Genomic DNA, 15,584 nt, shown 5'->3' with positions numbered 1-15,584 from the left:
TCATTGTTTCGGGGTTTGATTATAGTTTCAACCCCAGGGTCGAAATTGAAACAAGTATTTACTATCATACCATAATGCTACAATCGGTCAGAACAAAACTAATAATTCAACTGGTAATTCTATCCCTGCTTCATACTAGTGTAGTACCGACCTAATCGCTTTCGCAATTTAACTATTTGTTAATTATTTAATACACAGCTCCTATACCCATAGGCAGCAGCAATAAATCTCTACGCAAATGATAACAAATCGCACAGAAATTTTAAACCAGTCTGAACAACTATTGGTCTCGCGGTGTTTGCAATGAAATAAAGCTCAAATGGAAACTACTGCATTATGTCGATGCAAGAATTTATTGAAATTTATCGATTTATTGAATGAAATGTTCACCTTTGGGATACAAAATTATTTCATTTTATTTTTTCCCCTTCGTTATATACTAGCAAGCACAAAAAAACTACTTCACCTTTTATTTGATGCTGCTGGCAAAGCGTCTAATCGTCCGCAGCATGCTTTCCGCCTGGGTGTTAGTGGAATCACGCAGCAGTGCAATCACTTCGGCGACACCCCCCGGTGGTGCCCCACTGGAGCGTTTGGCCAGTATGGCTTGAACGGCCCCAGCGCATGCCCCGCGTTTTCCCTCCCAGTACTCCGGGTTCGGGTCCAATTTCTCAAGCGTATCGAATGCTTTGGCGGCCACCCAGAATTCACCGACCCGGTAGCTGTCGTTGGCAATCAACTGCAGCAGTGCGAAAGCTTCCGGCGTTGAATCCTTAGTTAGAAAAATATTCCAAGCTTGGTCGGCGTGTCCCGCATGGATGTGACATTTTGCCAGTACCATAGCGTAGGTGTGATCGGTTTTAATCGTTATATCGTGAATCTGCAATAGTAATTCTTCGGCCTCTTTGTAATAACCGGTAGCAGCTTTAGCTTGGGCGTAGTTATAGTTGAATACATCGTCGTTGACAAAATAGCTCCGAATGGAATTCAAGTAAACCAGAACCTCTTCAAACTGTCCGTACAGAAAGAAAGCCGATGCCATGCTCTGTCGCCCCGGAATGGTGTCACATTCGGAAGCTGATCCTCCGACCAGATGAAGACACTGTTGAGCATTTTTCAAGTGCTCCTTCGAGCCCGTTTCCTGACCCAGCGCCGCATGAACAACCCCTTTCAAAATGTACTCCTGTGGAACAGAAGGTTGAACTCCTTTCATCAATTGGTGTGCTTCCTGAATTTCTCCACGCCGAAGATGATGAATAGCTAGATTGAGCCGAGCTTCTGGGATAATGTCGATCAATTTGGGAAGGACTTGTAGTGCCCCTTCACCGTTGCAAAATACTACCAAATTGTGTTTTATCAGATCTGCTCCGAACGTTCCATTATCGACAATGTTTTTAATTTCCTGCTCCGCTGCTCGACCGTTAAAGAGACGAAATCGATTACAGGCTTTTAAATTGATAGCGATTGTACTATCCGGATGTTGATTCAAGTATAAATCCAAAACTTCTTGTGAAATATCGTAATAGTCCAATTTGTAGTAACATATCGCGATATAAACATTTAGAGCCAACAAATCTTTGTTGTCTAGAAGAACCCTCTTGTAAATGTCAATCGCTTCTTGGTAATGTGACCGAAGATAGTGCATGCCGGCAAGACTAAGTTGGTCTTCGACAACATCACGCAGTGATCCGTGCAGCTCCATGAGGCGATCTTCCTCGCCCAATTTGTGTGCCAAATGAAACAGTAAACGAATTTTCAGGGGGCTCTCGGGTAATTCCTCCACTAGCTTCTGTGCCTCTTCATACATCCCCAGATAGAACATACACACACAGATGTTTAACGCAACCTCGTTTTGAGTTCGATCTGCTGCGTAGATTTTCTCGTACTGCTGCAAGGAATCCTTGTAGTCGCCTATGTGAAAGTCACAAAAGGCTACCCACAGCTGCTTTAGAGAATCCAGAATTTCATCGTAATCTTTTGAGCACTGTAAAAAAATATGTTTAAGTTGTTTTGATTTGAAAAATCTAAACGCATTATTACCTGCAAGACTGTTTTCGCTCCGACGTAGTCACGCTTGAGAAGAAATTCCTCAAATGTCGGTACAATGGCCGTTTTGGTACCGCTAGAGCTGGCCGAGCCACGGTTACCTTTAGCCGATTCCGATTTGGTGCGCGATAGAATCTGCGAATAATAATTGTTAAAATATTTAAAAGAAAATTAAAACAGAGAGAAAAAATAGTAAACCTACCATAATGGGCTCGATAAATATTATGCCGAAAGGGAAAAGTTTGGCGCAAAGGCGATGCTTGGCAACCATACGGAGCGCATGCCCCTTGGTGCGTCGCATTGGTAAGCGATATTAAAATGTTTCATTTGTATTAGGGTAGGTGAACTATTACTGCATCCATTAAAAGAGTTGAGAGAGTTAAAAATAATAATAATAATATTTACTAAGGGAAATTTGTCACTGCTAATTCAAGCGTCAATGATCATTTGAGAATTAATTATGATAACAAAAGTTATTGTTTTCAAGTTATGCGGGAATGATGTGTTTATTTGTAACTAAAATATTTCGAATCGACGAAAAATTAGAAGGTGAAATTATTTCTTTTTAGTTTAACTTTTTAAATTATTCCTAGAAGGTAAAGCAAGGCAAAGCCTATGTGTCATATTCCGTTTTCGAAACTTGACCTGTCCTAAGAACTGGACATTCGATTCAACTTCGTGGCCAACAATTAAAGTATAGGAGAATTACAGAACTACGATCTTATTGACTCTAATAGCCTCTCCCAGAACTGAGATTCGAATATATAACGACTGGCTTGTTAAGCCAGTATCTCGCTGCCATCCGAAACAGAAGGTGAGGCACCGATCTTTCAAAAGCATGGTTTGACTCTAGAATTATAAAGTAATCGTACGATGGCAAATCTTACTTACGCAATTAGTTAAAAAAGCAAAGCATTGAGTATAATCGTTTTTAAGATTTTACCCTTCCTTATTGACAAAATTCGCAATCGGTTATTAGAGTACAGAAAAACTACGGACCTAGTGCAACGATTTTACTAACTCTTGCAGCACCACCTAGCCGAGATTCTAACATATGACGATTGGCTTGTAAGGCCAGCAGTGTCGTACATCGAAGCTAACTGGATAGTACATGGGATGCAATTAAACTATTTAATGAAAAAATTGTTACTGATTAAGTCAAAAACTCCAAAGGCCGTAGCACCACCATTAAGACTTTCTTACATTAAATTTTATAGAGAAAACGGGAAGTGTGGTGATATTAGAATTGAATTTAACTTAAAATTGGGCTTGATCGGATATAAAATTGAATTGGACATTAGACTTTAAATCGGAGTTGAAACTGGAATTAAATTTGCCTTGGAATTGGCATTAAAATGGGTCACTGAATTAGACTTGAAATTGAACCCCAATCGAACTTTAAAAATTGTATTTAAATTGTGCTTAAAATTCCACCTCAAATTAATCTTAATATTGGATTGCACAATTGAAGTTAAATTAGACACGCAATTGCAGTAAAAATGGGACGTTATATTGGGTTTGAAGTTAGATTTAAATTGAACTTGTGATTTTAGACTCGGAACTAGACTTAAAACCAATTAAATTTAAGTTGGACTTTAAATTCGACCGCAATGGGTCTTGAATTTGCATTTCAAATCGGTGTTGAAATTGAAATTCAATTAGACTAGAATTTGGCTTTAAAAGGGGACATTGATAAAATTGGATTTCAGATTGTACTTGGAATCACATTTGCAATTGGTCGGTGTTAAGTAAGACCGGACCTAGTCGCAAAATTTAACAAAATAAGTTAATGACAGCAAACGATCAAGTATTTCCTAAGCTACATCTAATCACTCTAATCAGATTATCTAATTGTTGGAAACAGCCAGAGATATGAGATGATTACGAAAGATTCGAATACAGAGCAGCAAACCTTGACTTCGATTTACTCGATATCAGAATTTTGTCACTTGGTTCGGTCCAACTTAACACCGACCAATTGTCCTTAAATTTGGATTTAAAATTGTATTTGAAATTGAATTCAATCGGAGGTAAAATTGAAAATAATTTAGAATCGGAATTAGATTTAAAATTGGACCTTAAATTGGACATGAATTGGACTTAAATTAGATTAGAAATTGACTTTCGAATGGGACATTCAAATTCACCCTCAATTGGACTTGCACTTGAAACTAGACTTACTTAATTGGTCTAACGTCTTATCGACAAGGCCTGCACAGTATAATTTCTCCATCTATTTTGGTCTATGGCAGCTGGTCTCCAGTCCCGCGGGTACCCAGTGCTCGCCAGATCTCGCTCCACCTGGTTTTGCCACCTCGCTCGCTGGGCCCCTCTTCGGGTTGTTCCTACCGGATTCGATGCGAAAACCATTTTTGCAGAATAGTTGTCCGGCATTCTAGCAACATGTCCTGCCCAACGTATCCGTCCAGCTTTAACCACCTTCTGAATATTTTTTGAAACGATGGTTCTACCAGCTTTAACCACCTTCTGAATACTGGATTCGCCGTAGAGACGCACGGGCTCGTGGTTCTTTCTTCGCCTCCATACACCGTTCTCTTGCACGCCGCCAAAGATAGTTCTTAGCACCCACCGTTCGAAAACTCCGAGTGCTCGTAGGTCCTCTTCTAGTAGTGTCCACGTTTCGTGCCCGTAGAGGACAACCGGTCTAATTAGCGTTTTGCAGTGTGCACTTTGTACAGGGGTTCAGATTGTTCGCCCGCATGTGTTTGTGAAGTCCGTAGTAGGCCCGACTTCCGCTGATAATACACCTTTTAATATCACGGCTGGTATTGTTGTCATGTGTTGGCGGTGAGCCAAGGTATACGAACTCGTTGACTACCTCAAACTCATCCCCGTAGATTGCCACGGTACTGCCCAATTGAACGATCGATCGCCGCTCGTCTTACAACACCTTCGAGCGCAATGTTGAGCAGTACTGGATCCCATCCACCGTAGCCGTGATAAGTGTAGTAAGCTTACCCGGAAAACCGTTTTCGTCCAAAATTTTTCATAGCTCGGTTAACACTATCATATGCCGCTTTGAAATCGATGAACAGGTGATGCGTGGGGACTCGAAATTCGCGTCTCTTTTAGGGGATCCGCAGGGTGAAGATTTGGTCCGTTATAGACTGGCCCTCCATGAATCCGGGCTGGCAACTTCCGACAAATCTATTGGCTATTGACGCTAGTCGATGGAAGATGACTTGGGACAGCACTTTGTAGGCGCAGGCATTCAGGATAGTGATTGCTCGGTAGTTCTCACAATTCAGCTAATAGCCTTTCTTGCAGATAGGAAAGATAACCTCGTCTTTCCACACCTCCGGTAGTCTTTCAGTATCCTAAATCTTGACAATCAGTTGATGCAAACAGTCGACCAACTTATCCGGGCTCATTTTAATAAGTTCCGCTTCAATGCCATCCTTTCCTGCTTTGTTGTTCTTCAGCCGCTGGATAGCTTCTTTAGCTTCCCTTATCGATGGGGGTGGCACATCTTCATTACTTGCTACACCAATGTGGTCACTTCCTCCGATATCAAGGCCTTCAACTTGCACGCCATTCAGGTGTTCATCATAGTGCTGCTTCCACCTTTCGATCACCGCACGGTCGTCAGTCAAGATACCTCCATCTTTTTCTCTGCACATTTTGGCCCGCGGCACAAAGTCTTTGCGAGATTCATTGAATCTCTGACAGAACTTCCGAGTGTCGTGAAAGCGGTACAGCTGCTCGAGTTCTTCACACTCCTTTTCCTGGTGGCGCTTCTTCTCCTGGAAGAGGCGGGTTTGCTGTCTCCGCTTCTGTTTGTATTACTCCACATTCTAACGGGTGGCTCTACGCAGCGGTTGGACCCGGGCTGCGTTCTTCTCTACCAATATCTGCTGGCATTCCTCGTCAAACCATTCGTTACCTCGATTCGGTACCACACGGCCTAGGACGTTCTCCGCTGCGCTGTTAACGATAGTTTTCACAGCATTCCATCAGTCCTCAAGAGGGGCTTCATCCACTCTCTTCCAGCAGCGCGGTTTCGAAAGATAACGCGTAGTTTTCGGCGATATCCGGTTATACTTCAGTCGCGCATCGTGACGGGCGCCACATAATGCACTGTGGTCCAGAAAGCCAAATTAGGTGGAATAAATTGTTTACTCAGTAGTCGTTGATTTTAGAATATTTACGTGTTAGCAACAAAATCTTGATTTAGGACGCCGCTTTTTGTTGGCATGAGCTGTTTTAGGGTGACCCTTAAATTAACCAAGATCCAGAAATTATCTTCAAAACGAAACAAGATAGAGCGATATTCACTTCAGCAATTTTATAGCTTGAAGTATTTTGAGTAATATTGCAGAAGACGAAATCCCTCTATCTCGAACCGTTTCCATATTAGGAAGATTTTCCCGAGTCAAGTTAGGGTGACCCTGCTATTTTGCGATTTTTCTCCATAACTTTTTATTTTGCATTTCTCGCAAAACACTTCTTCAGATGACTTTTGAAACTCAATAAGACGCAACTGCTAACTGGTGTAAAAAGGAATTGGCTATCTACTTTACTTCTACACTTATATTAAATTTTATGATAAAAATAGGCCGTTTTCAAATGTTAGTATCTTGGAAAGATGCAAACAGAATTAAAATCGGTTGATTGCATTTGAAAGACCGTGATTTTTTATGCATAATAACAAAAAATTGGTAAGTGGATTTTTGTCTATCTCAAATATATCAACTTTGAATATGTGTGGTTTAACATATTCAAGTATATAAAAGTAAACGAGTTGCGCCATAACTCCGGAAGGCTTTGACTGTTCTTGATTAAACTTGGCGTGCATGTTTCTTGACATAAGTAAATCAGAACAAGGAGTTGACAAAAGCAGAGTGGTCGCTAAAAAGGGGAGGGGGAGGTACAAATATGTAAAAGTGGCTGCGATCATCTTGCATTAAGGGGCGAACCAGCCACAGGCTGAAAACCTCTCAAATATAGAATAATAATAATAACAATATCTTGCATTTGGACCGTTACAAGTTGTACAAGTAGCTGGGAGATAAGATGAAGAGCGTGTGAAAAGATGGGAGGGTCTCAACTACGAGAGTAGAACAATATAAGGAATTAAGGCTTTGTTTCTCTTTCATTATCTTCGGAAAGACGTACAAGTTGCTGTAGACAAAAGGGCCGCTGACCGAGGAGATCTAATCGAGGGGAGGGGTAGATATGTCTAAATGAGGAAAAAAGCTTTGTTTTTTGTATTATGAGAATTTGCAAACTGAAACGTAGTGATGTGAAGCCCGCATTCGTGTGGTCCAATTTTCTCTCACGATTTTCTTCTAACGAACACACATGCATGTGCATTTCTTTCGGATTTCTTTTCTAATATTCGTATGCACTGCGACAAGTTTTTGCCATAGTGTATTTAGTTATCACCTCCCAGTTGGCCTCGAGGTATGATGCTGGCCTAATAAGCCAGTCGTCATATGTTCGAATCCCGACTGGGAGAGGCTGTTAGAGTCAATAGGATCGTAGCAACTGGCCCTGCAATTATCCTGCACTCTAACAGCCGGCTGCGAAGTCTGTCGTATAAACAAACAGAAGGTCAAGTTTCGATAACGGAATGTTGCACCTAGGCTTTGCTTTGCTATTTAGTTACCAGCCACGGTCGTTGCTTACGCTCGTCATTGCAACCCAGCAGTTGGTACCTATCTGTCGTGTCCGTCGGTTATTTTCAACCGAGTCCTCCGGAACACGGAACAACGTCCGTCAAAGTCTACGTTCGTCCAAAAACTGACTCTTGTTTAGAGCATGCTATATCATGCCACAGTATGCGTAAGTCTCATATTGAACGATTCGTTTCTCTCCTTGTCTCTCATCGTTCGTAGGACGGTATTCTTCCTATGCAAGGGGTTTCAGTTACACTCAAGTAAATAATCCAGTTACATTAGATTTGTTTTACGCTGATTCATCTAACTCGGCTCGTTCCCTACATTCACCCCCTCCTCTACTCTTCTGATTAATTAACCAAAAAAATCTCATGACCATCATCATTTGACATCAGCATCGTTTTCATCATTACCTTCATCATTACCACGATCAATTTCATCATTACCATTATAATTACCATTACCATCATCATAATTAAAGTCGTTAACGTAATTAAAATCATCAACATCATCAAAACGTTCAAAATCATCATCATTTACGCCAGTGGTGCCCAGGCATAGGCATGGTGCGGGCCAAACGAGATCGCCCCATAAATGTCGCGGGCCGCAAATTCCTCTCGCCATTCCTGCGCATAACAAAATGCAAAATATGCGGCAATAACAACCATTTTCTGAAAATTACCACAAGACTTAAACCTGCAAGCATTCGAAACTACAAAATGCACGAGGCATTATGGCTGATTTGAGTGACCCCTGTGTCATCAAAAAAGTTACCCATAAGTCCTCCATCTCTCAAATCAGCCCGCGGGCCACAAAAAACAGCTTGAAGGGCCGCATGCGGCTCGCGGGCCGCAGTTTGGCCATCACTGATTTACGCCATCGAAATAATTAAAATCAACATCAATATCAACATCGTCATCAAATAGTCATCATTATCTAAATCATCAACATTATCCACGACATCAAAATCATCAGCATCATCAAAATGCTCATCATCTATGTCAACAAAACTAACATCATTAAAATAACCAAATCATCAATATCGTCTGCATATTTTTCGACATTACCATCATCATTTACGTCATTATTATCATTATCGTCATCATTTTCTATCATCAATACTATCATTGTCGTCATTACCATTATCATTTTCGTTATTACCCTCATCATTTTCGTCATCACCATTGCTATTTTGGCATTACCATCGTCATTTTCGTTATTAGCATCATCGCTTTCATCATCACCTTAATTAGTTTCGTCTTTACAGTCATCACTTTCATCTGATTCGTCATTGCCATCATCATTTACTTCATTTTTATCTTTATATTCGTCATTACAGCCATCACATACGTGAGATTCGTCATTACCATAATCATTTTCCTCATTGCAATCCTTACTTTCAATATCACCAGAATCAGTTTCGTCATTACCATAATTATAACCATCATTTTCATCATCACTTCTCAGGGGAACCTTCGCACACAAGCGATTTTCTGCAGGCCAGATCAAACTACGCATATCAGCGTGTTTCAGTAAACTATTCTACCTTCCCAGAGGCACGCGAATCACACACGAAGCACATGCAAAAAGTCGCCCTCACAGAGGCAGCTAAAAGATATAAGGATCAGATTCGTGTTTTTCGACCAATTTCTAAGTCTTTGTTATAAAGAAACAAACGTAAAAACTATCCGCAAGATGGATGTTCCAACTGCTCACATTTAACCAAGAACGAAACGCGCAAAAGCATCTTTTCGACTTTCTCAAATGGACGTTTGCCTGACGCCAATAATACGCGCACACCAGCTTATTCCAATAAAGTCAGACGCGCTCAAGCGCGAGCAGGGATGCCACATATAATTGTGTTTTTTGTTGAAAAAATCTGACAATCTGTACGGCGAGGAAAAATATCTGTGCAAAAATCTGTCCAATGCAAAACAATGAGAGTGAAAGAGATAGAGAGTCATTTTGCTGGCTATTTTCGTCTCTTTCACTCTCATGTAAAAGCTCAAAAACCTGTTTAATCTGTGTAATTTGGCGAAAATCTGTATTCTGTGCATACAGATTCTGTACAGGCGATTTCTTTCAAATATCTGTTAAACACAGAATAATCTGTGCATGTGGCAACCCTGAGCGCGAGTTGCTAAAAGTCCCTCTCAGGGGAGCTATCGCATGCATACAAATTTACACTGCCTTCCCAGAGGCGATCAAACAACGCATACCAGCGTGTTTCAGCACGCGAATGGCGAATCACACATAAAGCATATGCAAAATGTAGCCCTCACAGAGGCAGCTAAAAAATAACCAGATGCGCACAAGCATCTTTTCAACTTTTTCAAACGGACGTTTGCCAGACGCCACTAATACGCGCACCAGCGTATTGCAATAAAGTCACACGTACACAAGCGAGTCGCTAAAAGTCCCTCTCAGGGGAGCTATCAAATGCAAACGAATTTACACTGCCTTCCCAGAGGCGATCAAACAACGCATACCAGCGTATTTTAGTAAACTATTCTGCCTTCCCAGAGGCACGCGAATCATACACACAGGTATGTACAGAAAATAGCCCACACAGAGGCAGTTCCGCAAACAACCAGATGCGCACAAGCATCTTTCAAATTTTCTCGAATAGGCGTTTACCAGACGCCACTATATATATTCAATTTAATATACTCACTATTTGGGAGCACTACGCCAATGTCGTGTCCGTCGGTTATTTTCAACCGAGTCCTCCGGAACACGGAACAACGTCCGTCAAAGTCTACGTTCGTCCAAAAACTGACTCTTGTTTAGAGCATGCTATATCATGCCACAGTATGCGTAAGTCGATGTGATGTAGTAGAGGTGTGGAACAACGTACCGTTTGTTTGTGTTAGCAGCGCAAATAATGTAAACAGCAAGGGTGACGTCAATCTCGCCCTATTCTTCTACGGGCATAAAAAAAGCATAAACATTGTGCCGTATAACGATGACACTAACACACCTATGCTTTTTAGCATATTACGAACACAAACATGCCGCGTTTGCCGTACCTAAGTAATAGTGTACATAGTGCGTAAGTCTCATATTGAACGATTCGTTTCTCTCCTTGTCTCTCATCGTTCGTAGGACGGTATTCTTCCTATGCAAGGGGTTTCAGTTACACTCAAGTAAATAATCCAGTTACATTAGATTTGTTTTACGCTGATTCATCTAACTCGGCTCGTTCCCTACATTCACCCCCTCCTCTACTCTTCTGATTAATTAACCAAAAAAATCTCATGACCATCATCATTTGACATCAGCATCGTTTTCATCATTACCACGATCAATTTCATCATTACCATTATAATTACCATTACCATCATCATAATTAAAGTCGTTAACGTAATTAAAATCATCAACATCATCAAAACGTTCAAAATCATCATCATTTACGCCAGTGGTGCCCAGGCATAGGCATGGTGCGGGCCAAACGAGATCGCCCCATAAATGTCGCGGGCCGCAAATTCCTCTCGCCATTCCTGCGCATAACAAAATGCAAAATATGCGGCAATAACAACCATTTTCTGAAAATTACCACAAGACTTAAACCTGCAAGCATTCGAAACTACAAAATGCACGAGGCATTATGGCTGATTTGAGTGACCCCTGTGTCATCAAAAAAGTTACCCGTAAGTCCTCCATCTCTCAAATCAGCCCGCGGGCCACAAAAAACAGCTTGAAGGGCCGCATGCGGCTCGCGGGCCGCAGTTTGGCCATCACTGATTTACGCCATCGAAATAATTAAAATCAACATCAATATCAACAACGTCATCAAATAGTCATCATAATCTAAATCATCAACATTATCCACGACATCAAAATCATCAGCATCATCAAAATGCTCATCATCTATGTCAACAAAACTAACATCATTAAAATAACCAAATCATCAATATCGTCTGCATATTTTTTGACATTACCATCATCATTTACGTCATTATTATCATTATCGTCATCATTTTCTATCATCAATACTATCATTGTCGTCATTACCATTATCATTTTCATTATTACCCTCATCATTTTCGTCATCACCATTGCTATTTTGGCATTACCATCGTCATTTTCGTTATTAGCATCATCGCTTTCATCATCACCTTAATTAGTTTCGTCTTTACAGTCATCACTTTCATCTGATTCGTCATTGCCATCATCATTTACTTCATTTTTATCTTTATATTCGTCATTACAGCCATCACATACGTGAGATTCGTCATTACCATAATCATTTTCCTCATTGCAATCCTTACTTTCAATATCACCAGAATCAGTTTCGTCATTACCATAATTATAACCATCATTTTCATCATCACTTCTCAGGGGAACCTTCGCACACAAGCGATTTTCTGCAGGCCAGATCAAACTACGCATATCAGCGTGTTTCAGTAAACTATTCTACCTTCCCAGAGGCACGCGAATCACACACGAAGCACATGCAAAAAGTCGCCCTCACAGAGGCAGCTAAAAGATATAAGGATCAGATTCGTGTTTTTCGACCAATTTCTAAGTCTTTGTTATAAAGAAACAAACGTAAAAACTATCCGCAAGATGGATGTTCCAACTGCTCACATTTAACCAAGAACGAAACGCGCAAAAGCATCTTTTCGACTTTCTCAAATGGACGTTTGCCTGACGCCAATAATACGCGCACACCAGCTTATTCCAATAAAGTCAGACGCGCTCAAGCGCGAGCAGGGATGCCACATATAATTGTGTTTTTTGTTGAAAAAATCTGACAATCTGTACGGCGAGGAAAAATATCTGTGCAAAAATCTGTCCAATACAAAACAATGAGAGTGAAAGAGATAGAGAGTCATTTTGCTGGCTATTTTCGTCTCTTTCACTCTCATGTAAAAGCTCAAAAACCTGTTTAATCTGTGTAATTTGGCGAAAATCTGTATTCTGTGCATACAGATTCTGTACAGGCGATTTCTTTCAAATATCTGTTAAACACAGAATAATCTGTGCATGTGGCAACCCTGAGCGCGAGTTGCTAAAAGTCCCTCTCAGGGGAGCTATCGCATGCATACAAATTTACACTGCCTTCCCAGAGGCGATCAAACAACGCATACCAGCGTGTTTCAGCACGCGAATGGCGAATCACACATAAAGCATATGCAAAATGTAGCCCTCACAGAGGCAGCTAAAAAATAACCAGATGCGCACAAGCATCTTTTCAACTTTTTCAAACGGACGTTTGCCAGACGCCACTAATACGCGCACCAGCGTATTGCAATAAAGTCACACGTACACAAGCGAGTCGCTAAAAGTCCCTCTCAGGGGAGCTATCAAATGCAAACGAATTTACACTGCCTTCCCAGAGGCGATCAAACAACGCATACCAGCGTATTTTAGTAAACTATTCTGCCTTCCCAGAGGCACGCGAATCATACACACAGGTATGTACAGAAAATAGCCCACACAGAGGCAGTTCCGCAAACAACCAGATGCGCACAAGCATCTTTCAAATTTTCTCGAATAGGCGTTTACCAGACGCCACTATATATATTCAATTTAATATACTCACTATTTGGGAGCACTACGCCAATGTCGTGTCCGTCGGTTATTTTCAACCGAGTCGTCCGGAACACGGAACAACGTCCGTCAAAGTCTACGTTCGTCCAAAAACTGACTCTTGTTTAGAGCATGCTATATCATGCCACAGTATGCGTAAGTCTCATATTGAACGATTCGTTTCTCTCCTTGTCTCTCATCGTTCGTAGGACGGTATTCTTCCTATGCAAGGGGTTTCAGTTACACTCAAGTAAATAATCCAGTTACATTAGATTTGTTTTACGCTGATTCATCTAACTCGGCTCGTTCCCTACATTCACCCCCTCCTCTACTCTTCTGATTAATTAACCAAAAAAATCTCATGACCATCATCATTTGACATCAGCATCGTTTTCATCATTACCTTCATCATTACCACGATCAATTTCATCATTACCATTATAATTACCATTACCATCATCATAATTAAAGTCGTTAACGTAATTAAAATCATCAACATCATCAAAACGTTCAAAATCATCATCATTTACGCCAGTGGTGCCCAGGCATAGGCATGGTGCGGGCCAAACGAGATCGCCCCATAAATGTCGCGGGCCGCAAATTCCTCTCGCCATTCCTGCGCATAACAAAATGCAAAATATGCGGCAATAACAACCATTTTCTGAAAATTACCACAAGACTTAAACCTGCAAGCATTCGAAACTACAAAATGCACGAGGCATTATGGCTGATTTGAGTGACCCCTGTGTCATCAAAAAAGTTACCCATAAGTCCTCCATCTCTCAAATCAGCCCGCGGGCCACAAAAAACAGCTTGAAGGGCCGCATGCGGCTCGCGGGCCGCAGTTTGGCCATCACTGATTTACGCCATCGAAATAATTAAAATCAACATCAATATCAACATCGTCATCAAATAGTCATCATTATCTAAATCATCAACATTATCCACGACATCAAAATCATCAGCATCATCAAAATGCTCATCATCTATGTCAACAAAACTAACATCATTAAAATAACCAAATCATCAATATCGTCTGCATATTTTTCGACATTACCATCATCATTTACGTCATTATTATCATTATCGTCATCATTTTCTATCATCAATACTATCATTGTCGTCATTACCATTATCATTTTCGTTATTACCCTCATCATTTTCGTCATCACCATTGCTATTTTGGCATTACCATCGTCATTTTCGTTATTAGCATCATCGCTTTCATCATCACCTTAATTAGTTTCGTCTTTACAGTCATCACTTTCATCTGATTCGTCATTGCCATCATCATTTACTTCATTTTTATCTTTATATTCGTCATTACAGCCATCACATACGTGAGATTCGTCATTACCATAATCATTTTCCTCATTGCAATCCTTACTTTCAATATCACCAGAATCAGTTTCGTCATTACCATAATTATAACCATCATTTTCATCATCACTTCTCAGGGGAACCTTCGCACACAAGCGATTTTCTGCAGGCCAGATCAAACTACGCATATCAGCGTGTTTCAGTAAACTATTCTACCTTCCCAGAGGCACGCGAATCACACACGAAGCACATGCAAAAAGTCACCCTCACAGAGGCAGCTAAAAGATATAAGGATCAGATTCGTGTTTTTCGACCAATTTCTAAGTCTTTGTTATAAAGAAACAAACGTAAAAACTATCCGCAAGATGGATGTTCCAACTGCTCACATTTAACCAAGAACGAAACGCGCAAAAGCATCTTTTCGACTTTCTCAAATGGACGTTTGCCTGACGCCAATAATACGCGCACACCAGCTTATTCCAATAAAGTCAGACGCGCTCAAGCGCGAGCAGGGATGCCACATATAATTGTGTTTTTTGTTGAAAAAATCTGACAATCTGTACGGCGAGGAAAAATATCTGTGCAAAAATCTGTCCAATGCAAAACAATGAGAGTGAAAGAGATAGAGAGTCATTTTGCTGGCTATTTTCGTCTCTTTCACTCTCATGTAAAAGCTCAAAAACCTGTTTAGTCTGTGTAATTTGGCGAAAATCTGTATTCTGTGCATACAGATTCTGTACAGGCGATTTCTTTCAAATATCTGTTAAACACAGAATAATCTGTGCATGTGGCAACCCTGAGCGCGAGTTGCTAAAAGTCCCTCTCAGGGGAGCTATCGCATGCATACAAATTTACACTGCCTTCCCAGAGGCGATCAAACAACGCATACCAGCGTGTTTCAGCACGCGAATGGCGAATCACACATAAAGCATATGCAAAATGTAGCCCTCACAGAGGCAGCTAAAAAATAACCAGATGCGCACAAGCATCTTTTCAACTTTTTCAAACGGACGTTTGCCAGACGCCACTAATACGCGCACCAGC

At 40.9% G+C, this 15,584-nt stretch overlaps 1 protein-coding gene across 1 annotated transcript; it reads right to left on the bottom strand.

Moving 5' to 3' along the window:
• Positions 1 to 469: 469 nt before the first annotated feature.
• LOC128739571 (intraflagellar transport protein 56) lies at positions 470 to 2,347 on the bottom strand. Its single transcript, XM_053835065.1, has 3 exons — positions 2,249 to 2,347; positions 2,041 to 2,181; positions 470 to 1,984 (listed from the first exon to the last, which is right to left on the bottom strand). Exons 1-3 carry the CDS (start codon positions 2,345 to 2,347, stop codon positions 470 to 472), a joined length of 1,755 nt encoding a protein of 584 aa, XP_053691040.1.
• Positions 2,348 to 15,584: the final 13,237 nt, after the last annotated feature.

This window comes from Sabethes cyaneus, chromosome 3 (genome assembly GCF_943734655.1).
Source record: "Sabethes cyaneus chromosome 3, idSabCyanKW18_F2, whole genome shotgun sequence".
NCBI lineage: Eukaryota > Metazoa > Arthropoda > Insecta > Diptera > Culicidae > Sabethes > Sabethes cyaneus.
The sequence above is the reverse complement of the archived record's forward strand: the minus strand, read 5'-3'. Positions and strand labels throughout refer to the sequence as shown.

What these genes read in the sequence shown, in the direction of transcription:
- LOC128739571 (XM_053835065.1), bottom strand. Translation starts at nt 2,347, where the DNA reads ATGCGACGCACCAAGGGGCATGCGCTCCGTATGGTTGCCAAGCATCGC. An exon ending in TATTTATCGAGCCCATTATG is followed by an intron (nt 2,182 to 2,248) that starts GTAGGTTTACTA and finishes TATTATTCGCAG; the next exon opens with ATTCTATCGCGCACCAAATC. An exon ending in GAGCGAAAACAGTCTTGCAG is followed by an intron (nt 1,985 to 2,040) that starts GTAATAATGCGT and finishes ATTTTTTTACAG; the next exon opens with TGCTCAAAAGATTACGATGA.